This window comes from Pelophylax lessonae (assembly GCF_965119305.1).
Source record: "Pelophylax lessonae genome assembly, chromosome: 4".
Classification (NCBI taxonomy): Eukaryota; Metazoa; Chordata; class Amphibia; order Anura; family Ranidae; genus Pelophylax; species Pelophylax lessonae.
In genome coordinates this window covers 17567483-17593557 of record NC_138771.1, presented here as the reverse complement: position 1 = coordinate 17593557, position 26075 = coordinate 17567483, and the positions used below count along the sequence as shown (strand labels likewise).

General features: G+C 45.8%; 1 protein-coding gene across 2 annotated transcripts in view; it reads left to right on the top strand.

The window, feature by feature from the left end:
- ZWILCH (zwilch kinetochore protein) overlaps positions 1-26075 on the top strand; it is a 164008-nt gene that overhangs the window by 30952 nt on the left and 106981 nt on the right. For both annotated transcript variants that reach the window (XM_082253012.1, XM_082253013.1), the window contains 2 exons: positions 13200-13279; positions 17310-17459. In XM_082253012.1, coding sequence (XP_082109138.1) covers positions 13200-13279; positions 17310-17459 — 230 coding nt within the window. The remainder of the gene's footprint in view (positions 1-13199; positions 13280-17309; positions 17460-26075) is intronic.

The window sequence follows — 26075 nt, the reverse complement described above, 5'->3', positions numbered from 1 at the left end:
GACTAATGACATCTCCAAGAGCTAATTGGAGTGAGATGTCAGCCAACTGGAGTCCAATCAATGAGATGAGATTGGAGGTGTTGGTTACAGCTGCCCTGCCCTATAAAAAACACACACCAGTTCTGGGTTTGCTTTTCACAAGAAGCATTGCCTGATGTGAATGATGCCTCGCACAAAAGAGCTCTCAGAAGACCTACGATTAAGAATTGTTGACTTGCATAAAGCTGGAAAGGGTTATAAAAGTATCTCCAAAAGCCTTGCTGTTCATCAGTCCATGGTAAGACAAATTGTCTATACATGTAAACCTGAAAGTGTTAAAACCTACGCTATATGAACATAAGTAAATATAAATGAATATATATATCTCCTGAAGCCGCTACTCACTTAGGTAAAAACCAAGAATCACTAAAAAATCAATCTAAAAGCAGCGCTAACAGGTATAAAAAATAATGGTGACTACTGAAAAATGAATCGATGCATAATATGACCAATAAATACAAAATCCATATATAATAAAGTGCGTTTACATAAAGTGCAATCATGTAATGTCCATAGTGCAAACAATGCAAATAGTGCATGCATTTTAACCGGTTGCCGACCGCCGCACGACTATATACTGCGGCGGTCAGCCCCGGCCAGGCAGAGTGACGTATCGGTACGTCACTCGCCTGTCACTGACTTGCGAGCCTATCGCGGGCTCGTTCACAGGCAAGTCAGTGCGTGTGACCGGCGGACTCGATGTCCGCCAGTCACACTGCGATCGCTCCTGTGAAGGGAGAAAGACAGAGCAGCTTGTGTAAACAAGCTGCCTGTCAGTTCTCCCTGTGTAAAAGTGAAGATCTGTCCGTTCTACTATGTAGAATGGTGGATCTTTGCTTTTACACCAATAGGAATGTCCCTACACAGTTAGAAGCACGCCCCTAGGACACACTTTACCCCTCCCTGTCCAATAAAGTTAACCCCTTCCCTGCCAGTGTCATTTTTGCAGTAACAGTGCATATGTATAGCACTGATTACTGCAGTAATGTCACTGGTAACCCCAAAAGTGTCAAAAATGTCAGTCAAGGGTCCGATCTGTCCGCCGCAATGTCGCAGTACCGAAAAAAAAATCGCAGATCGCCGCCATTACGCGTTAAAAAAAAAAACACCAAAAATGACAGAAATCTTTCCCTTTGTTAGTAAACGCGATAACTTTTGCGCAAACCAATCAAAATACGCTTTTTGCGATTTTTTTTACCAAACATAGGTAGCATAAAACAAATTGGCCGAAAAATGTTAAAAAATTTTGATTTTTACTTTTTTTTTTGGGGAATTTCATATAAAAAAATGTGAAAAATATTGTTATTTTTGCAAAATTTACGCTCTTTTTTTGTTTATAGCGCGTGATCAAAAAATCGCACAGGTGATCAAATACCACCAAAAGAAAGCTCTGTTTGTGGGAAAAAAAGGACGTCAAATTCGTTTAGGTACAGCGTCGCACGACCGCGCAATTGTCCGTTAAAGTCACGCAGTAAAAAATCGCAAAAAAACCCCTGGTCCTTTAGCAGCCAAATCCTCCGGGGCTTAAGTGGTTAAATTAAAGTGCAGTCCAAAATGAATGGTTTCCTTGACTGGAACTAAAGTGCTGAAAAGGTGCTCAAAGTGATCCACATAGGTGCCAAAGTGCTCTCAAAGAAGAAACCCCTATGGGGATGCACTCACCAGACCTAGGATAAAACAAGCCTTAAACTGGAGAAATATACCCTGGATGGATGGATGGATCCAGCACAGCCTCCAAAGTATCTCTGTTTTAGCTCCTCTCCACTCTCTCCTCCACGTGTGTTTAAAAGAAAGGTGGTGTTGAGTAGTTTTCTTATATTTTATTAAATAAAACACCTACGGGCTTCACTATGTTTGGCTCCTTCCCTTTCTTTTAACACACGGTGGAGGATTTTTTGGGATCAAATTTTTGGGATTTTTTTTAACCAAAAGTATGTAGCAGAATACATATTGGCTTAAATTGATGAAGAAATTTGATTTGAAAAAAAAAAAATTTTTATTGGATATGTTTTATACCAGAAAGTAAAAAAATAAAGCCCTCTGCTAGCCTTTATCCAGCTCTTGGGGTACTATTCCTCCCACTGACACTAATGAAGGGGCACTATTCCTCCCACTGACACTAATGATGGGGCACTATTCCTCCTACTGCCTCCAATGATGGGGCACTATTCCTCCCACTGACACTAATGATGGGGCACTATTCCTCCTACTGACACCAATGATGGGGCACTATTCCTCCCACTGACACTAATGATGGGGCACTATTCCTCCCACTGACACTAATGATGGGGCACTATTCCGCCCGCTGACACCAATGATGGGGCACTATTCCTCCCACTGACACTAATGATGGGACACTATTCCTCCCACTGACACTAATGATGGGGCACTATTCCTCCCACTGACACCAATGAGGGGGCACCATTCCTCCCACTGACAACAATGATGGGGCACTATTCCCCCCACTGATACCAATGATGGGGCACTATTCCTCCCACTGACACCAATGATGGGGCACTATTCCTCCCACTGACACCAATGATGGGGCACTATTCCTCTCGCTGGCACCAATGATGGGGCACTATTCCTCCCACTGACACCAAAGATGGGGCACCATTCCACCCACTGATACCAATGATGGGTTACTATTCCTCCCACTGACACCAATGATGGGACACTATTCCTCCCACTGACACCAATGATGGGGCACTATTCCTCCCACTGACACCAATGATGGGGCACTATTCCTCCCACTGACACCAATGATGGGGCATTATTCCTTCCACTGACACCAATGATGGGGCACTATTACTAAAGATGTGGCACTGTATACCCCCCACTGACGCCAGGACATTTTCTACTTCGACTGGCCACACTCTGCCCTACCTAAAATCTGAAGAACAGTAAACTAGCTCGTTGTTTAGAACCTTTAGTCCCGGTTCACATTATAGCGATGACAGACATCGCATGTGAATCGGAAGCTCTTTAAAAATCACATGCGATGTCTGTGCGATGCAAATTCAGCCATACAGATTGTATGGCTGAATTTGCATCAGATTCGGAAACAACTCGCACAGCACCCTTTTTTGGGTCCGCAGCAGAATCCGATCGCATGGGTGTTTACACCTATGCGATCCGATTCATGTCCGAGCTGACAGTTCGCACTGCGATATGCTAACTTATCTGTTGTTAACTTTGTATTGACACCAGTGCTGGTACAAGGCCATCCAGCGCCCAGGGCGAACATTTCAAATTGCGCCCCCCCCCCCCAGGCCACATATGACTAATCATCTTACCTATACCTGTTAGCCACACCTGATCATTATACCTACATATAGAGTGCAGAAGTCAGGATTGGATAAATTAGAAAGTGCAAGGGTTGGGAACAATAAAAAGTGAGTGCAGGAGTCAGTAACGGGGTTATTTTTAAAATAATAAATTGGGACCTGCTTCTAGAGGAAAGTGCAGCGTGTGGCAAAAATTAGATGCGGCTTTCACTGTGCTGACTATTGGGTGTGGCAAGAGATGTAAGGGCACGAACAGTGCAAGGGCTCAGTAGCAAATGACGCAGAGTTCAGACTTTTATGATTGTCGAAGGGGGGCATTCAGAAGATCCAAAGGTTTTTAGGGTGGGGAGGGTCCACTTTAAAGTTCTTTTACTGTTTGTTCCGAATATCTACAATACTTTAGGGTGCATAAACTGGGGAGTGGTTCACTTAAAGAAATAATTACCTGAAAACCAAAAATGTAATATATTGTAGCTTACCAATTATTAAATGTGGTGGCTGCATGCGTTTTCTTTTCTTAGGCTTTTTTTCTACCGTTTGTCATCTGGTGCTCTGGCCAGTAGCACACCTGCTTTATTAGAGCGCTCCCACTCTGGATAAAGAAGCTCAGGCAGCACAGCAGACAGCAGTGCTGTCAGTCTGGGGGGAAGGGAGTGTTAGATGAACTAGCAGATTTAGATACACTAACAAATTGAACCCAAACTCCAGCTCCCACTTTATAATCATTAACTGTTACATTTTTTTTCTCTTAGTATAAAGGTTTTACTGAAATATATGCTGACCTTTCTAAGCACCCCTGCCAGTGGTAAATGGTTAGTCACATCTCTAACTGCAAGTGAGCTTGTTCTTTTGAAAAACAGACTTGCTCGCTGGATCACCAGATAAAAACAATTGGAAGAAAGAAAGCCTAAAAAAGGAAAACAAATGCAGCCTTCACAACTAAGAATTGGTAACCTGCAATATAATGTTTACTTGTGGGTTTAATGTCACTTTAATGTCTACTTTACACTTGTGACCCTGTTGCTGGTGACAGGTTTGCTAGTGAGAGCAGAGAATGTCATCACCTGACATTGCTACCATGCTGACAGAAAGTGTGGAATGTCCTTTGTCAGTATGGCTGGTGAGGAATTGATGCTGTAGGAACGGGTCAGTAGTTTCCCTGTCCTCTCCTCTTGCTGGCTAGTTGACACCAACACCAGGATCACAATGTGATTGTGACAAAATGTATTTTGAATTTGGTTTGCTAGGAGTGAAGTAATCCTGACAGTTTGATCTGTTACTACATTCCTGCTAGTTTCTAGACCAATTCAGAACATACATCCAGGGCCATCTTACTGAATGGGCACGCTGGGCAGTTGCCCGGGGGCCCCACCTGCCCAGCAACCCAGCCCCAGCCAAGCATTAGTCCTGATTCCCGTGTGCATCCCACCACCAAACTTAACAGGTGGCAAGCGCCTCTCGGCCCTGGGCGGCTATCAGGCCACTTGGGCCGTGGAGGGGGAGCCCACAACTGCAGGAATGTCTGTCTACCTCCAAGGGAACAGACACACACAGGACAGTCCAGTCTGACTCCCGCCTGTGTGTGTGTTCACCGGACCCAGCTGAAAAACTTGGAAGCTGTCATTAGCCTGGCACTGCTGTACCAATAAATATCGCATTATCGATAATTTGTAATTTTATTCTCGTGGGTGATTGTGTAGGTGGGTTCCCATTGCACTGCATTGCCCGGGGGCCTATAATGCGATTAAGATGGCACTGCATACATCACTAGCCTATGGAAAGCAGGACCCACCACTCCACACCAGCACACCTCTGCTTCTTCTCACCTGTTTGAAGTGAGTGTGGGAAAGAGAATGAGGAGGTCACACTATCGCACAGGGAGCTCTGATTCCCAACAGGGTATATGGCATTTGCAGCTTGCTGAAATAATGTGTTTCTACAGCTAGAAACTCCCAAGATTTCTCCCCAGCACTGCCCCAGTCTGTACATGAAGAGCTCTGTGCTTCAGGACAACTCCTCCATCTTTGCTGAGATCCTGGGGCTATCAAAGCAATTCTGCACATTTCATATGCTTGCACTGGGCTGTAATGTAGAGGCAGGGGATAAATGTAGCAGGACACACAGGAGGGAGATCAGGAGAACTGTCACTGCCATGTGCATGAAGAGCACAAAGGAAAGAAACTTACATAGCAACCAATTCTCACTGTGCTCCATCACCACTATATCCATCTTTGCTGCCTGCAGCTACAAGTGTCAGTCACAGAATGGAATGGAGTTATTTTACACTTTGTAGAATACTGAAACATCTCAGTATATTCCCACTATATGAATCCATTTTACTTTCACTTTCACATCTAGCAAAGTACAGGGCAAGTTTACAGCACAGCCAGGTACAGATTGGAAGGCAGACTAGATAGGGACTCACAGGTGCAGAAGACATCCATCCATCCATCCTGTCACATCTTCATTCTGCCATTTGTTGAGCTCTGATGTCTTCAGTGCTGGGCGGGAGCAATGATCGGGGCTGCAGAGAAGTGTCCTCTTCTTGCTCCGCCCCCTGCAGAGAAGCTCTTCCTGTGACAGCCCAGATGGAGCCGAACACAGTAAGGAACTAAAGCCCGGGAGAAAGCTTTCTTCTCTCTTCTGTAAAGGGAAGTGAGAGCCATTGTACAGAGGAGGCAGCCAACAGATAAGGGCGCATCCTTTAGTAGCAACAACAGAGGTTGCAGCATACAGTGGAGTGAAAGCCTTCCTATTCTGTGAGTCTTCTTGCTGGCAACCCAGCGCCCCTCCCATACTCCGCCCAGGGCACCCGCCCCTCCCGCCCTCCCCTTGTACCGGCCCTGATTGACACCCCCAGCGATTCGCATATGGCAGTGTGAGCTGCGTTTTGAATGCGATGCGGGAACCCGCAGTGGATTCGCAGGGTTCCTGCATCCCATATACAGTATGTGAACCGGCACTTCGAGACCGCTGATTTATATCTTAGGCCTATTGCTTAAAAGCATTGTACACTTTTCAAATGTTTTCATTGTTTTAACTAGTTATTAGTGTAGTTCTATTCCCTGTGTTGTTGGCCTTACCTTGTAATGATGGGCTCACATGTTGTGGCTGCAGCTTGTAGTGTCATGGCTGATCAATTCCCCTATGTCCATGCATTGCTTTAGCTAGCCTGTTCATAGGTGCCAAAGCGAAAGGACAGCTTCCAGGTCACACAGCTTCCAATCCATAGCGCGCCATCCCCTCTGTGTTGCATCACAAATGTGGAAGCTCTCTGTGTGTCTGGAAATGCTCCGTCTGCTTGTCTCTGTTTTAGATATGCTTACTGTAAAGCTGGAGATTGTGAGACCCAGGGATTGTGGGATATGTAGTTTATTTTTAGGAAGTGTCAGGTCTCACACTGCAGACAGAGGTCATGCATTAACCTGTGCAGTGCCATGCCTCATGTTTCAATATGAGCAGAAACTGCTGACACGGAAATGTGAATATTTACTTTCTCTTACGTCCTCCGACAGTCGCCGCCATCTTCATATTCGTCACAATGGGGGGTATTAGACTTTGCTCCGTAGGAGTAGCTAGGCAACAGAATATGTCAATATTAAAGCTTTTAACATATCCCCACCCCAGGGGGTGGTCCCCTCAGTCTATACCCTCCTGCTTCCTGTTTCCTGCTTCAGTTTCAATGTCTAGCTTGTCAGGAGTAGCTGGATGTCTCTATGCTGGGGCATTTTGTCTCAGCCTTCTCTCTTTTTTGATTTTATTTGAGTTTTTTCTCTCTTTCTTTATTTAGCTGTTATTTTTACCAGCAATAGTTAGATCTTCGGATGAAGAGGATAATGCGGGCTGCGTCTCGGGCTGACTCCCCTGGTCGCAGGTTGTGGGTCAGTGGCTTCTCAGCCCGCCATCGAGCGTTCAGTCAGGTACCGCTCCTGAGTTTTCTGAACGACCCATCCCTGTTCCGTGCAGGGATGCTAGGGTGAGGTGGCTACCTCACTGGACGCTGTGCGGTTTCTCAAGCCACCTTCTGCTGCGTCCTGGATGCGACTCTCCCTGTCCCATGTACAGCGGCTTGTTCGCCTGTGCGGGTCCCCCACGCCATGTAAGAGGTAAGTGTATTCATGTGGGGACCTGTCTGTCTGGGGGGTGTCAGTCTGGGACTGTGTTACCTTGCCCTGTGTTCACACTATTGATGTTTCCCTATCTCTCACACTGCATGCTGTGGGCTGCAAGGAGGGGGGGCTGTGCTGCACTTCTGTGTCAGTCTGAGTGTGTGAACGGCTGTGTGCTGTGGAACTTGATGCTATCATGTTTGGGGCACATTACAGCGCCGCTGCGGCGGTCCACCATGTTCTTTATAACTATGTGGTGTATTTTTATTCCACCTTCATGAGGTGGGGGAGCGGCGGTTTCGGCGCCAAACGGCGCCATTTTGGCTGTACTCGCTCCGGCCGCATGGTACACATGCATGGCGGCCATTTTCTTGTAGCCTCCCATAGGCTTTAATGGAGCGCCCTGAATATCAGCAATTCCTTTTCTACAGGAGCACCGATCTGGCCAGCAGCAGCAGCGGTCTCTCCAGGTTTTTTCCCTCTTTTCTCTGTATCCTTGCCTGAGTATAACTTCTCCCTGTGGGGGTCCCTGGTGTGGGTGTGCTTGTGTGGCGATGGGCTACGTTCGCAGCGCCTTATTTAAAGGGGCGGTCACCCATTTTATTTTACTCATTTTGGGGCATGGATTCTCAGGAAAGCATATTTCCTGTCACATTGGTGGGAAGCCAGGGGACTGCGGTTTTCCCCCGCGGGGGGGGGGGGATTTGGCTGCGATTGTGGCTAGCCTTGCGACTCGGGTGCAATTGCTGATGGCTGCTCAATCCTCAAAAAGGCCCAGAGTTTTCAATTTCCTCTGATTCAGAGGATGTTGGTGATGGGGCTGCTGTTGCTGGGGTCTCCTTGTCGGGGTCCCGTTCCTCCCTGGACCTTGTAGGGTCAGAAATGGAGGCTGAGGTTGAGGGGGTTGATATTTCTCCCCCTGGCTCGTCTGAAGAGCTTGCACTCATGGATGAATTGGTTGCTTCTTTCAAGCAAACACTGCGTTTACAGGATGAACCTTGTCCTCCTGCTGCCTTGGCGACTTATGGGACGCAGAAAAGACACAAAACATCGCAGGTATTTCCCTGCACTGATGATTTTCAATGCGCTGTAAAGGAACATTGGCGTAATATACGCAAGCCTTTTGCTATACCAAGTAGGTTTAAGCTGCGCTATCCTTTTACGCCCGCTACTGATGAGCGTTGGTGTGTCCCACCTCCGGTGGATCACGCGATAGCGGTTCTGAATAAGCCCACTGCGATTCCTGCTGAGGATATCCCGGTGTTCCGGGATGCCACGGACAAACGGACGGAGTCCCTTGCCCGTCATGCCTATTCTATTATGGGTTCTATGCTGAAAGCTTTATTTGCTTCACTTATGGCGGCCCAGGCTGTCGCGAGCTGGACGCAGGTGCTTAATCGCGTCCTGGTGGCTGATTCTGCCCTCCAGGCGACTTTGGATATGGTGGATCAAATCCACCAGGGTGTCATGTATTTGTGTGATGCGGACCTGGATATGGTTCCGTTGGCTGCACGTGTACATGGTGTGGCGGTATTGTCTCGCCGTTTTGGTTTGGTTGAAGTGTTGGTCGGTGGATCAATCTTCGCGTAAGACCTTGGCTAATCTGCCCTATGATGGTTCTCGCCTTTTTTGGTGAGTCCCTAGATACGTTAATTAGGGGGATCACGGGTGGTAAGAGCACGCTCTTACCCTAATCCCACAAGGCTAAGACGGCTCCTGGTAAGAAGCCGTGGACTGGTAAGCAAAAGTCTGGCCAGTCCGGTTCAGCGGCCCACAACAGTGCGGCCTGAAGGGGCACCCTCACCCGACTCTGGGGTGGGGGGACGCTTGCTCGGTTTCCTTCAGCCATGGCTGTCCCGGGTTCGGGACAGGTGGGTTCAGGAAATCGTTCGATCTGGCTACGAGATCGAGTTTCTCTATAGGCCGGAGCGCAGATTTTTTTCCCTCAAATCTTCTACTGTCCCCGGAGCGTTTGCGGGATCTGCATCTAGCGGTGCAGGACCTGAGGGCTCAGGGAGTGGTGGTCCCGGTGCCTCATCGGGACAGGTTTCAGGGGTTCTATTCCGATCTGTTCACCGTGCCCGGGAAGGAGGGCAAGGTACGTCCGATTCTGGACTTAAAGGCGCTGAACCGCTTTGTGCGGGTGCGCAAGTTCCGCATGGAATCTCTGCGGTCGGTGGTGGCTGCCCTGGTTCCGGGGGAGTTCATGGCTTCCATCGACTTGAAGGATGCGTATCTTCACATCCCGAATTTCGAGGGTCACCAGAGGTACCTTCGATTCGCCATAGCGGAGGATCACTACCAATTTGTGGCGTTGCCCTTTGGTCTCGCCTCGGCTCCACGGGTGTTCACCAAGGTGCGGGCACCGGTTTTGGCTTTGTTGAGAGCCCAGGGCGTCTCTGTCCTAGGGTATCTGGACGATATTCTGGTTCGGTCTGCGACCAGCCAGGGTCTGGAGAAGGCTCTGTCCGTTACGATGCAGTCTCTGCAGGAGTTTGGTTGGACGATAACTTTTCCAAAGTCAGCTCTGTGCCCATTGGTTCGTCTCCCTTACCTGGGAATGGTTCTGGACTCTGTCCAGGCGAAGGTCTTCCTACCGGACGACAAACTCAGGACTCTTCAGGAAGGAAGTCAGGTCCCTCAGGGACGCTCCGTCCTCGTCCACTCGGACGTGCATGAGATGTCTGGGATTGATGGTCTCGGCTTTCGAGGCGATTCCCTTCGCCCAGTTTCACACACGGGGTCTCTAAGCGGAGATCCTGTCCAGGTGGACGGGCGACCGCGATCTCTGGATCCGGTTTTCTTGGGCCATCGCACCAGAAGGGTTCTTCTGTGGTGGCTCCTGTCCCCGCCGGTGTCAGGGGGCAAGTCTTTTCGTCCTCTCTCATGGACGGTGGTCACCACGGATGCCAGCCTGTCGGGCTGGGGTGGTGTTCTGGGCGTTCTGTCTGCCCAGGGAACTTGGTCGGAGGGGGAATCCTCCCTTCCGGTCAGCATTCTGGAATTGCGTGCGATGATTCTCTGCCTTCAACGTTGGCCGGACAGGCTGCAGGGCTGTCCGGTTCGGGTGCAGACGGACATTGCCACGGCGGTGGCTTACGTCATTCGCCAAGGGGACACCAAGAGGGCCCGGGTGGCTCGGGAAGTGGCCGACATTCTGTCTTGGGCCGAGACGCATGTCCCGGCGATATCGGCGGTTCACATTCCAGGGGTTGGAGAACTGGCGGGCGGATTATCTGATGCCGCCAGTCCCTGGACCAGGGGGAATGGCCCCTCTGTCCGGGTGTTCTCCAGATGTTGTGCGCGACGTGGGGTCTTCCGGAGGTGGACCTGTTCGCGTCTCGTCTGTACAGCAAGGTGTACAGGTTCGTGGCAAGGCCACGCGATCCTCGGGCAGACGCGTCAGACGCGTTGGTAGCTCCGTGGCATCAGTACCGACTGATGTATGCGTTTTCACTGTTTCAATTGCTGCCCAGGTTCCTTCGAAGGTTGGTCTCGGAACCAAAACACGGTGATTCTTGTGACACCGGACTGGCCTCGCCGGTCCTGGTACGCAGACCTCGTGCATTTGGCGGTCGAAGCCCCGTGGCGTCTGCCTCTTCGGGAAGATCTCCGGTCTCAAGGGCTGATATTTCATCCTGCCTTGCAGTCGCTGGCTTTGCCGGCCTGGCTGTTGAAACCGAGGCCCTGAGGGATAGGGGTCTCTCCCCTGAGGTCATTCACACTTTGATCGACGCAAGGAATTTTTCCTCGGGGTAGGTCTTTTACCGTATTTCGGAGGCCTATTTTGCCTGGTGTGAGTTCAGGGGGTCTTCACCTCGCCCGTGGTCGGTGTCTGGGGTGTTGTCCTTCCTTCGAAAGGGTGTTGACAGCGTTTGGCGCTGGCTATGATCAAGGGTCAGGTGTCTGCGATGGCCGTTCTTTTTTCAATGTCCTGTGGCATCTATCTCCTTGATTGGCACTTTTGTTCGGGGGCATCTGGTCCCTCCTAGGAGGGTGTCTCTGCCTCCTTGGGACTGGAATCTTGTTCTGTCCGTGTTACAACATGGTTCTTTTTTGAACGGATCGGGTAGATCTCGTTGTCTATGTTGTCCTAGAAGGTCACCTTTTTTGGTGGCGATCAATTCGGCTCGCAGAGTGTCGGAGCTGGCAGCCTGTCCTGCCATTGTCCGTATCTGGTCAATCACTTGGTTAAGGTGGTCTTGCGACCTAACCCTTCTTTTTTTCCGAAGAGGGTTTCGGAATTTCACCTCAATGAGGACATTGTCTTGCCTTCGCCTTGCGCGAAGTCTAAACATTCGGAGGAGGTGGTGTTGCACTCCTTGGATGCTGTTCATGGCGATTAGGGTTTACCTAAATTCGTCTGAATCTTTTCACAAGTCGGATTCTTTGTTTGTCCTTCCGGGGGTCCTCGGAAGGGCGTGGCGGCGTCGGCTTCTGCCGTCGCCAATTGGTTCAGACAGGCCGTTGAACAGGCCTATGCTTTGCGGGGAAAAGTTTCCCTTATGCCTGTGAGGGCGCACTCTACCAGATCTCTGAGTACGTCTTGGGCCTGTCGTCATGGGGCTTCTGTGGCCCAGGTGTGTAGGGCGGCGACTTGGTCGACCGTGCACACCTTCACTCTATTCCACAGAGTGGTTGTTCAAGCATCGGCAGATGCTTCCTTTGGCCGCATAGTGCGGCGGTCCCTTAGGGTCCCTGGTTTTGGTCCTTTGGGCTGTTTGGGATTTCTTTGTATCCCTGGGTTATTTGTTTTTTTCCTGGGTTATTGCTCCCGTTGAGCAAAATTGTTCTCGTGTTGCCCAGCTGGTTTCCTTCCTTTGGTAAGGTTACTTTCTTGATGTGGAGACTGCGTTGCCTTTAGGCGCGGCTGCGTTTCCCACCCCTCATGTTTGCACTGCTTTGGGACGTCCCCATTGTGACGAATATGAAGATGGCGGCGACTGTCGGAGGACGTAAGAGAAAACGGAATTTTTGTAAAATCTTACCTGTAAAATTCCTTTCTCTGAGTCCTCCGACAGTCGCCGCCCCCGCCCCTCTTTTGGGGTTTAGGTACTCTACTGCTATTCCACTGAAACTGTAGCAGGAAACAGGAAGCAGGAGGGTATAGACTGAGGGGACCACCCCCTGGGGTGGGGATATGTTAAAAGCTTTAATATTGACATATTCTGTTGCCTAGCTACTCCTACGGAGCAAAGTCTAATACCCCCCATTGTGACGAATATAAAGATGGCGGCGACTGTCGGAGGACTCAGAGAAAGGAATTTTACAGGTAAGATTTTACAAAAATTCAGTTTTCCTATAGGCTGTGTGTACAGAGCAACAAATGACCCCATGAAACTACATGATCAAAGTACATCTTATGCAGGCGAAAAACTCAAGGAGCATGACTTTAAGGGAACTGTATCATTGAGTTTTGCATGGCCCCTGCTAATCGATTTGGAAAATACAGATGGTAATGCACATACTGCATAGGTTAGCTCTGCAGGATGCTTCTGGGTGCACAGGCTGCATGGTGTATTGACCCTATGATTCCTATATTACGAGATCCAGTGTTCCACCTGATCAGGAGGGTACACTAATCACAGTGTAAAGTCATTTTCAAACTAACTGTAATATCACAGCAGGGTTTATACATTTGCCACAGGTTTACCACTTTATATTCATGAACAGATATAATGCAATTCACATGTTAATTTGTTATAAATATTAATTAGAGGGGTTTTGTTGTATTTCTTGTACTAATCTTGTTGTTTATTCACAGGCCCGACCACAGACAAAACCTCATTTCCGAGCTTAGAAGCCCTGAAGAAATCACACAAAGAGAGACATCACTCATCTGCTGTGAGCTCCTGATTTTCATCTTTTACCAAGTGGCCTTGTTTGTATTTTTACCAGTGCAATAGATTCAATGAATTACAAATTATTCTTGCTGTAGAGGGTATCACGATTTACCTAATTTCACATATACACGAGGGTTGTTTAACCACTTTACCGCTATGTACCGGAGTACTACTGCGGCAAAGTGGCTCGTTCCCGTCTGACGACGTAGACCTACGTCGCCAGACTCCTCCCCCTGTAGGCGGCACTCGCGCGCCGCTGGAGACGCGCTCCCGCTGTTTTCATTCACAGCGGGAGTCGGGCCAGGGGAGGAGCAGCGGCGATCGCCGCTGCTCTGCCCCGATCGTCGGGGAATCCAGTTTGGAGATCCGCCTGTGTAAACAGAGCGGGCGGATCTCCTCAGTGACAGGGAGTGACAGATCGGAGTGTTCAGCATAGCTGGACATCCGATCTGTCCCTGTCTCACACAGTCACCTCCCCCCCACACGTCAGTAAGCACCAGGCATACATTAACCCCTCCCTCTCCAATAAAATTTACCCCTTCCCTGCCAGTGTCATTTTTACAGTAACAGTGCATATTTATAGCACTGATTACTGCAGTAATGTCACTGGTACCCCCAAAAGTGTCAAAAATGTCAGTCAAGGGTCCGATCTGTCCGCCGCAATGTCGCAGTCCCGCAAAAAAAATCGCAGATCGCCGCCATTACTCGTTAAAAAAAAAAACACCAAAAATGACAGAAATCTTTCCCTTTGTTAGTAAACGCAATAACTTTTGCGCAAACCAATCAAAATACGCTTATTGCGATTTTTTTTTTACCAAACATGGGTAGCAGAAAACAAATTGGCCAACAATTTTAAAAAAAGTTGGTTTTTACATCTTTTTTGGGGGGAATTTCATATAAAAAAATGTGAAAAATATTGTTATTTTTTCAAAATAAACGCTCTTTTTTTGTTTATAGCGCAAAAAGTAAAAATCGCACAGGTGATCAAATACCACCAAAAGAAAGCTCTGTTTGTGGGAAAAAAAGGACGTAAATTTCGTTTGGGTACGGCGTCGCATGACCGCGCAATTGTCAGTTAAAGTCGCACAGCGCCGAATCGCAAAAAGTGGCCCAGACGTAAGACCGCAAAATGCTATAGTGGTAAAGTGGTTAAAAAGATCCCATACTTTTTTTGTTTTTTTTTAACTCCAACAAATATATAAAAGTGCAGAAACTTTTATATATATAATGTGTGTGTGTGTGTGTGTGTGTGTGTTTATATATATATATATATATGTGTGTGTGTGTGTGTGATATACAGTGTATGTATGTATATATATATGTATGTATGTGTATGTATATATATATATATATATCTCAAAAAAGAAAGAGCAGAATTGACTTTATAGGTTGCCACCTTTTACCCCAAATATAGGAAATGAGTAGTGTATAAAAATACAATCGTTTATTAACAATGTAAATCAATTAAAATATTCATGACATAAAAACACAATCTCAAATCCATCAGACACAATACATTGCACTCCCCAAATAACATGGGAACAATGGTCTAAAGGTGCTGAGACCCGTATTATATGACCCAATGAATTTTAAGACTTAGGTATAGGAAATTGATTTGAATTCTTCCATATTTAGGGTAAAAATTCAGGGTTTACTGATGTAGATCTCTACGTATTTCACCGAAAGGCTTCCTCAGGTCATCATGCACAAAGCTAGAGCCAGAGCCTATGAAGTAAAAGAAAAAAAACACAAAAATGATATACTCTGTGGGGTAAACAGCGCCTAGCTCTCCCAAATGGATTAATCGGCAGATATCCCCAAAAAACACACTTTGGCAATATTCAAATGATATCCAAAGTGGTGAGGATGAAATTAAAAATAGAATAAAAATAATGAATTAAAATAAAAATTTTATTTATATATATATATATATATATATATATATATATATATGGACATAAAGTGCTAGTGCAAAAAAGAAGAAGAAATTGCGTGACCCCTAAAGACCCAGTGCACTCAAAAAACTTAGAATACAGTCCAGTGATCACAGTCCCAATGTTTATATATAATAAATTCTTCATAGATTCCCACCAGAGGCAGCGCAATCTTGTTGCCACCAAGACCAGATGCGTCATGGGCATAAATCCTAATAAGGATAGTGGCATCCTCCGTGAAAGATGTTGAAAAAAATTCTCACTCGCCGGACGGTGTTCTCCTTCTTACCATAAGGCAAGGGGATCAAATACAGCTATGGCGGTCTCCGTGACCAAGATGCAGCCTTCAGGCAGTCCTCTTAATCACCTTCCTCCAGAGGGTGAAAAGTTCCCAGTCCAATCCCGGGGAGCAAACAAAAACAAGTGAGAGGCTCCTCATAGCATAAAAAAGTACAAATGAGCTTTATTATAAGTCCCTGTATAGTGCTAATAGGTTAAAAAGGCTCCTGTGCAGTTTCCTGTGCTGTACAATTGGAGGGATATGAGCCGATCCACCAAGTGTTGGCGTGCGTTCAAACTAACGCTAGATGCGTTGCAACATGCGTCCCAGCTTGACGCGTTTTGTCATCAATTTGACGTGTTCGGAAGCTGGAGACTGCACAATTTAACACAAATTTAACTGTTGGGTTTACAACAGCAGCTGCTCAATTATTCACATTGTATTTATTTTAGTTTATTTTGTTTATTGGCACGAGTGGGTTTATAGTTATCACAAAGCCTATAAAGTGTCCAATCTCCCAAAGGGGTGTGGGGAAGGGGACCCCCAGAACAGCCCACAGAAGTGGAGGTGACACACCAGGGCCAAATTATATATAAGGGAAGCCTCATAAGGGTCAATTTACTAAGCTTTAAATAACGACCAATAAAATGCAGGTAAAATATCGCTTGCGGTAAATCAGATTTAAAAGTGAAATTCACTAAGAATTTTACGTTAAATAACGAATGCAGTATTTGTTCAATTAAGCATTATTACCGCATGTTTTTTGTGTGGTAATTTACCGCATTGAGCTGGTTGCTAGGGAACCGAGTCCTTGGCGACAGATGAATCATCAGTTTTCAGTGGGTTACCCGTGACAGCTAAATGCTAAAACAACATGTTGACAGTTAAAAATCCTGAACAAAACCCCAGCATGGGGTCCCCCCAATGCGTACCAGACCCAAAGGCCCATGCCAAAATGTAAAAAAAAATAAAAATGCGTTGCCCCCTCCCCCCCTCCCCAAATCTATACCAGACCGTTATCTGAGCATGCAGCCCGGCAGGTCAGGAAAGGGCCCCTTCCTGAACCATACCAAGCCACATGCCCTCAATGTAGGGGGTGGGGTGCTTTTGGGGCAGGCATTGCTCTTTATTTTTTACTCACAAACAGCAGTAGCCTTAAAAATGAATTTATGACATACTTTACTAACATGTACATTTATGTATAGATAATAAACTGTTGCTCATAGGTATTAACCACCTACAATAACCAGAAAGCAATATTTCTCAATACAATGGTCCTTCAGGTATTTTATTATAGTTTGTTGAGACATGTTATATTAATAGTAATAGAGACGTACAGCCTTGATCTTCCCTCCTTTATGTACATTGTAATCATATAAATAGACACACATGAAATATATGAAAGACATATTTATGGTTTAGGCCCCTTTCACACTTGTGCGACTTGGGACTGCAAAGTCACGTGAAAAGTCGTACTCCATGATTTCCAATGAGTACCGTTCATATCTGTGCGACTTCAAAATAGTCCATTCACTACTTTGGTCCGACTTTGATGCGACTTAAGGTCCATAGACCTCAAGATTATACAGGCATTGCTTCAAGTCGCGTCAAAGTCATGTCAAAGTCACGTGACTTTCAGGTTGCACAGTGTGAAAGGGGCCTTAGTTGCCTGCAGTAGCAAAAATATTTAACATTTGTACACTGAAACAAACTGTTTAACCTAAAAGATAGACAAGTCGGGGGGTAATATAAGTGGATGATTTTCGATGCCTCCTCTAATATCTTTCCCTTGCCACGCTTTCTTTTTTCCTTCCTAGATGCAGACGAGAGGATTTGCTGAGTATGACTTATTTAGCACAGTGGAAAGCTCTATTATAGAATCACAAACGAATGTCACAGTCGGTTTTGTTTGGAACGGAGTGGACAAGATCTTGCAGATCCCACCTTTGACCTCTGCAGCCACATTGGTATGCTATATCAATCAGCATAAATCATTCACTATATATCAAACCTGGAAATGGAAACATACAGTGTATTATTTACTTTTTTAATGTTGATGTCCTTCAAGTCTTCCTAATTCTATCACTCTCCCAAGACCACTATCTATCCTGGGCTCCACTTGCCCATCTGCGGACCTGGCGCCAGCATCTTTTAGACTCTGGATGTCTCACTAAGGGCTCTTTCACACGGAGCGGACCGCATTGCGATCCGCTCCGGCACTTTTTTTTTTTTTTCACGGAGCGGATGACACTTGTGTCATCCGCTCCGTATGTCCGCATATCATCCCATCCGTTTGCGGATGATATACGGACATAATGTAGGTCTATGGGCATTGTGGATGACACCGCTGACATCCGATTTTGCGTCCTTTCCTTTTTTAAACGGAACAAAAATAGGGTTCTGTTCCATTCCAAAAAACGGAACAGAACTGAAAGGCCGAAAATCGGATGTCAGCGGATGGTCATCCGCTACCATCCGCAATCCCATTGACTTACATTATGTCCGTATATCATCCGCAAAAAAATAGGATGATATACGGACATGCGGAACGCCCGTGTGAAAGTGCCCTAAAGAGAACCCATCACACACCAAAAAAAAAAAATCATCATATAGGGGACTTTTTGTCCCCTATGTGATGGAAAAAGAAAAGTTAACTAAAAAAATGTTTTTAAGGTGTAAAAAAGTTACACCCCAGCACTTAAAATCCCTTCCTCCCCCATCCCCACATATATGCAAGAACAAACATAAACGCACGCCTCAGGGTGCCCACGCCTGAAAACGTGAATTACGATACATACAAGCGATACAAGCTGGAATGAGAGCAATAATTATAGCACGCTAAACTGATGACCTTATAGGGGGCTTTTAAACTGTCATCTATGAAAAATATAAAATATATAAAAGTACTGAAGTTGGTTGCCATTTCACAGGCATACGCAAATTTAAAGCGGCGTTCCGCCCCCCCCCCCCCCTCCACACACACTGTAGCTGCTGACTTTTAATATTAGGACACTTACCTGTCCTGGAGTCCAGTGATGTCGGCACCGCAGCCGGTGTTGCTGTCGGGTGCTTCCGCCGCCATTGCCGGTAAGCGAACCCGGCAGTGAAGCCTTGCAGCTTCACGGGCGGGTCCCTACTGCGCATTCGGATTGGCTCATCGGCGGGGGAAGGAGGAGGGGGCCAAACTTCCGAGGGATGGCGCCATCTCCCGGAAGTGAGAAAGGGTACCTGTCAAAAACAGGTACCCATTCCCCCCTGAAAGGGGCCAAATGTGGCACCGGAAGGGGGGGGAGAATCAAATGAATGGAAGTTCCACTTTTGGGTGGAACTTCTCTTTAAGGCTTGACACGTTGGGTATCTTTTTAACTGCAATCTACTTTACCAAAAAAAATTGGGTAATTTATTGCATTTTTGTGTCCCCTAAAGTTAACTTTAATGTGTTTTTTACATTTACCCTTTACGGTAATATTGTGTGACATAAAAAATTGGAACTACCACTGAATTATTTTCTAGGGTGTCTGCTTTCAGAAAATATATAATGTTTGGGGTTTTATATAATCTTCAGGCCTAAAATGATTTTTGAAATGTGTGCAAAAAAAAACAATTCGCTGGTTGTTAAAAGGATAGGATCACCTTTGCATGCGATGTTACATGTTCCACCCATAAGATTTGTTAGTTTAACCACTTCAATACCGGGCACTTTCACCCCCTTCCTGCCCAGGCCAATTTTCAGATTTTAGCGCTGCAATTTAAAGGACAGCAATTGCGCGGTCATGCAACACTGTACCTAAACCAAATTTGTCATTTTTTTCCCCACAAATACAGGTCCCTCTCAAAAAATTAGCATATTGTGATAAAGTTCATTATTTTCTGTAATGTACTGATAAACATTAGACTTTCATATATTTTAGATTCATTACACACAACTGAAGTAGTGCAAGCCTTTAATTGTTTTAATATTGATGATTTTGGCATACAGCTCATGAAAAACCAAAATTCCTATCTCAAAAAATTAGCATATTTCATCCGACCAATAAAAAAAAAGTGTTTTTAATACAAAAAAAAAGTCAACCTTCAAATAATTATGTTCAGTTATGCACTCAATACTTGGTCGGGAATCCTTTTGCAGAAATTACTGCTTCAATGCGGCGTGGCATGGAGGCAATCAGCCTGTGGCACTGCTGAGGTGTTATGGAGGCCCAGGATGCTTTGATAGCGGCCTTGAGCTCATCCAGAGTGTTGGGTCTTGCGTCTCTCAACTTTCTCTTCACAACATCCCACAGATTCTCTATGGGGTTCAGGTCAGGAGAGTTGGCAGGCCAATTGAGCACAGTAATACCATGGTCAGTAAACCATTTACCAGTGGTTTTGGCACTGTGAGCAGGTGCCAGGTCATGCTGAAAAATGAAATCTTCATCTCCATAAAGCTTTTCAGCAGATGGAAGCATGAAGTGCTCCAAAATCTCCTGATAGCTAGCTGCATTGACCCTGCCCTTGATAAAACACAGTGGACAAACACCAGCAGCTGACATGGCACCCCAGACCATCACTGACTGTGGGTACTTGACACTGGACTTCAGGCATTTTGGCATTTCCCTCTCCCCAGTCTTCCTCCAGACTCTGGCACCTTGGTTTCCGAATGACATGCAAAATTTGCTTTCATCCGAAAAAAGTACTTTGGACCACTGAGCAACAGTCCAGTGCTGCTTCTCTGTAGTCCAGGTCAGGCGCTTCTGCCGCGGTTTCTGGTTCAAAAGTGGCTTGACCTGGGGAATGCGGCACCTGTAGCCCATTTCCTGCACACGCCTTTACACGGTTGCTCTAGATGTTTCTACTCCAGACTCATGCCCCATACACACCTGCAGATTATCTGCAGACTTTTGTCTGCAGACTTACCTTTCCTATGTAGTGCAAGGGCCTGCCGGATTGCATACAAATTGAAAGTGTTTAGGTTTGACCTTTATATTATATGGTTTTGGTAAGTCTGCAGACAAAAGTCTGCAGATAATCTGCACGTGTGTATGGGGCATCAGTCCACTGCTTCCGCAGGTCCCCCAAGGTCTGGAATCGGTCCTTCTCCACAATCTTCCTCAGGGTCCGGTCACCTCTTCTCGTTTTGCAGCGTTTTCTGCCACACTTTTTCCTTCCCACAGACTTCCCACTGAGGTGCCTTGATACAGCACTCTGGGAACAGCCTATTCGTTCAGAAATTTCTTTCTGTGTCTTACTCTCTTGCTTGAGGGTGTCAATGATGGCCTTCTGGACAGCAGTCAGGTCGGCAGTCTTACCCATGATTGCGGTTTTGAGTAATGAACCAGGCTGGGAGTTTTTAAAAGCCTCAGGAATCTTTTGCAGGTGTTTAGAGTTAATTAGTTGATTCAGATGATTAGGTTAATCGCTCGTTTAGAGAACCTTTTCATGATATGCTAATTTTTTGAGATAGGAATTTTGTTTTTTCATGAGCTGTATGCCAAAATCATCAATATTAAAACAATAAAAGGCTTGCACTACTTCAGCTGTGTGTAATGAATGTAAAATATATGAAAGTCTAATGTTTATCAGTACATTACAGAAAATAATGAACTTTATCACAATATGCTAATTTTTTGAGAGGGACCCGTAGAGCTTTCTTTTGGTGGTATTTGATCACTGCAAGTTTTTCTTTTTTTTTCTAAACAAATACATTTTTGGTAAACAAATAAAAGAAGACAAAAAAGTTTGAAAAAAATAAAAAAAATGTTTGTTTATGTTATAAAATTTTGTAAATAAATAAGTTTTTTCCTGCACTGATGAAGCCACACTGACAGCGACTGAGGAGGAGGCACTGATGGGTTAGCACTGATGGGCACTGGTAGGGGGCACTGATATGTGGCACTGATAGGTAGCACTGATATGCAGCATTGGTGGGCACTGATAGGCGGCACTGATGGGGACTGATAGGTGGCAATGATGGGCGGCACTGATAGATGGCAGTGATGGGCACTGGTGGGCGGCATTGATGGCAATGATGGGCAGCACTGATGAGGGCACTGGCAGGCTCCCTGAGCACTGATTGGCATTCCTGGTTGCATGGGTGGGCATCCCTGATGGCCATGGGTCGGCATCCCTGGTGGCCGTGGGTGGGCAATCCCTGGTGACTCTAGGGGCACCCCCCCCCCCCCCAAGGGTCTGCACTGGTAATCAATGCTCTGATTACCAGCACAGACCCCCCGTCAGGAGAGCCGCCAATCGGCTCTCCTCGCGCGAGCTGAGGAAAGCCGATCAACGGCACTTCTATTTACTATGTGACCAACTGTGATTGGACACAGCTGGTCACATGTAAAGAGCCTATGTCATAGGTTCTTTGCCAGTATGGGAGATCAGAGTGACACACCGCACCACCGATCGCCGCGCGCAGAGTTGTCTATCCTGCTGGACGTCATATGACGGGCCAGTCAGGATAGTGCAACCACTTTGCCACCGTCATTTTGCTATATGGCGGGTGGCAAGTGGGTAAAAAAAAAAGGGGTACTAACTTTTTAGATTCAAAGCAAATTTGTCAAGCTCTGCTCAAATGGCTACTCAGTTCATCCTCTTTGTTTCCCCAGCTCCTCTGTAGCAATGCAAACCAATATTCAGACATAACTAGTTGGATATGCCAAGTCTCTTTTAAAAAAGAGAAGTATGAAATATGAAAAAATCAAACCTCGAGATCCAGCTTCCCCACGCCGGTTCTAAAACCAAAAACTGATCGACCACGTGACCCCCTTATCACTCAGTTCTCAGTCTGCTTGGAGTAGAGATCAGTGAATGTCAGTCTTTGTTCTCCGCTATGCTCCTGCAGCGCTCACTGGGGAGGGGATGGTTGTGTCTGGCTCTCAGCTGCGCACTGAAAGGCAGAGCCAGCTTTCGGGCAGTGGGGTGGATCCTGACAATATTGTTAGGATCCTTCCAGAGCCTGCCCATTCTCTAACCCATCAGATAATAGTGGTCAACAGCCCATGATTGGCTGCCTCTGGGCCAAAAGAGAATGAAAGTAAGTGTACTCCTGTGACCGCCAAGAAAGCTTTGGCCATACTTCTCTGTAAAAACCTATAAAATACAAATGAAACGCATGAGGGTGGAAGTGCAGTTTATTTGTATTTTATTGTTCTTTTATTAACCACTTCTGGACCAGAAGGATTTTCCCCCTTAATGAGCAGGCCATATTTTGTGATTCGGCTCTGCGTTACTTTAACCGCTTGCCGACTGCCACAAGTACATATACTGCGGCGATCAGCCCCTCACAGGCAGAGTGACATATCGGTACGTCACTAGCCTGTGAGGCTCTGGGGAGCGAGCGCGCGCCGCGCTCCCGCGCGGTCACGGACCCCCCCCGCGCGTGTGACCGGCGGACCCGATGTCCGCCGGTCACTCTGCCATCGTCGGGGGAGAGGGAGAAAGGCAGGCAGACTGTGTAAACACAGCCGCCTGTCATTCTCCCCTGTGTAGAAACACTGATCATACGGTTCTACTATGTAGGACCGTTGATCACTGTTCCTACAGCTCAAGCCACAGCCAATCACAGTTAGAATCACATCCCTAGGGACACACACTGCCCCTCCCTCTCAAATAAAGTTAACCCCTTCACTGCCAGTGTAATTTTACAGTAACAGTTCATATATATAGCACTGATTACTGTAGAAATGTCACTGGTACCCCCAAAAGTGTCAAAAATGTCAGTCAAGGGTCCGATCTGTCCGCCCCAATGTCGCAGTACCGCAAAAAAAATCGCAGATCGCCGCCATTACGCGTTAAAAAAAAAAACACAACAAAAATGACAAAAATCTTTCCCTTTGTTAGTAAACGCGATAACTTTTGTGCAAACCAATCAAAATACGCTTTTTGCAATTTTTTTTTTTTACCAAACATATGTAGCATAAAACAAATTGGCCGAAAATGTTAAAAAATTTTGATTTTTACTTTTTTTTTTGGGGAACTTCATATAAAAAATGTGAAAAATATTGTTATTTTTGCAAAATTTACGCTCTTTTTTTGTTTATAGCGCATGATCAAAAAAATCGCACAGGTGATCAAATACCACCAAAAGAAAGCTCTGTTTGTGGGAAAAAAAGGACGCCAAATTGGTTTAGGTACAGCGTCGCACGACCGCGCAATTTTCCGTTAAAGTCACGCAGTGCCGAATCGCAAAATACCCCCTGGTCTTTTAGCAGCCAAATCCTCTGGGGCTTTAGTGGTTAACGGACAATTGCGCGGTCGTGCGACGCTGTACCTAAACTAATTTGACATCCTTTTTTTCCCACAAACAGAGCTTTCTTTTGGTGATATTCGATCACCTGTGTGAATTTTTTTTATTTGCGCTATAAACAAAAAAAAAAAAAACGAGTGACAATTCTGAAAAAAAAAATATATATATACTGTATATATTTTTCACATTCTGCTATATAACATTCCCAAACAAAGAAAATGTAAAATCAAATTTTTTTCATCCTTCTAGGCCAATTTGTATTCTGCTACATATTTTTGGTAAAAAAAAAAAATCGCAATAATGCGTATTTTGATTGGTTTGCGCAAAAGTTATCGCATCTACTAATTACGGGATGTTATTTTTGTTTTATTTATTTTTTACTAGTAATGGCGGCGATCTGGGATTTTTTTTTTTGCGGGACTGCAATATTGCGGCGAACAGATCGGACCCCTTACTGACACTTTGGGGAGGACCAGTGACATTACTACAGTAATCAGTGCTAAAAATATGCACTGTTACTGTACTCATGACACTGGCAGGGAAGGGGTTAACCCAGGGGCGATCAAAGGGTTAAGTGTGAGCCTAGGGGAGTGTTTTCTAACTGTATGGGGGAGGGACTTGTGGAATGATCATAGAGACCTGTGTTCCTATATAGAAGGATCACAGGCACTCTGTGATCATTTCAGAGAGAACAACGGTCTGCTGTGTTTACAACAGCAGACGGTCGTTCTCTCTCAGCAGGGAGCGATTGCAGGTACCCGGCGGCAATCTGTGCCGCCGGTCCGGTGGATCAGCAACCGAGCTACCTAGTGGGGGCGGCGCGCGCTTGCCCCCCAGCACCACAGCCAAGCCAGCCTGCTGCAGTATATCTGCGGCAGGCGGTCGGCAAGTGGTTAAAGAGTTTACAGAATAAATTCTCTCCTCTTTTATGATTTATATGAAGTGTTGTATTCACCAGTGACCAGTAGTCAACATTCATTCCTGTGGGGTCCCAGCAGAGCTGGAGGAGTATATTAAAATCTGCTTGTTTTGACCATCCTGTTAAATTAAGTGGTCAACGGGCGTTGAGATTCTCCTCTATGTCCTGGGTGTTCCCGGGATACTGGTACCCTATTACATACAGTACAGTATATCTTGGCAGAAAAAAAAACCTGAAAACTGATTGGTTTCGATGCAGAATTGCACCAGATTTAGCATTCTACAGTTTTGGTAAATCAACCCAAAACATCATATGGTATTTTAGTTTGAGTTTGGATGGATTGTGTTCTACTAACATTACAGATGCACCAATATATCATCCGAAATTTGGGTTATTGGTGTTTTGCTAATAGAGAAAAAAAAAAGGTGCCAACAATGGAATGCTGCTTCCCATTGACTTCAATGCAAATTTACCCCCTAATAACTTCAATTCAAAATCGCATCTCACTGACTTCAATGCAAAAACGCCACCTATTCACTTCAATGCAGAAATGCCCCTTTTTAACCACTTAAGCCCCGGAAGATTTTACCCCCTTCCTGACCAGGGCCTATTTTGTGATTTGGCACTGCGTGACTTTAACGGACAATTGCGCGGTCGTGCGACGCTGTACCTAAATGAATTTGACGTCCTTTTTTTCCCGCAAACAGAGCTTTCTTTTGGTGGTATTTGATCACCTGTGCAATTTTTTTGATCATGCGCTGTAACCAAAAAAAGAGCGTCAATTTTGCAAAAATAACAATATTTTTCACATTTTTTTATATGAAATTGTCCAAAAAAAATGTAAAAATCTAAATTTTTTAACATTTTCAGCCAATTTGTTTTATGCTACATATGTTTGGTAAAAAAAAAAACGCAAAAAGCGTATTTTGATTGGTTTGCGCAAAAGTTATCGCGTTTACTAACAAAGGGAAAGATTTTTGTCATTTTTGGTGTTTTTTTTTTTAACGAGTAATGGCGGCGATCTGCGATTTTTTTTTTTTTTTTTTGCGGGACTGCGACATTGCATCGGACAGATCGGATCCTTGACTGACATTTTTGACACTTTTGGGGTTACCAGTGACATTACTGCATTAATCAGTGCTATACATATGCACCGTTACTGTAAAAATGACACTGGCAGTGAAGGGGTTAACTGTATTGGAGAGGGAGGGGTTAAGTGTGTCCTAGGGGTGTGCTTCTAACTGTAATTGGACATGGCTACTGGTGTAAGAACAGAGATCAACGGTCCTACATAGTAGAACCGTCTGATCTCCATTCTTACACAGGGAAGAATGACAGGAGGCTTTGTTTACATTAGCCGCCTGCCTTTCTTCCGGTGTAACGGACGATCGCGAGTGCCCGGCGGACATCGGGTCCGCCGGGCACACGCGCGGGAGG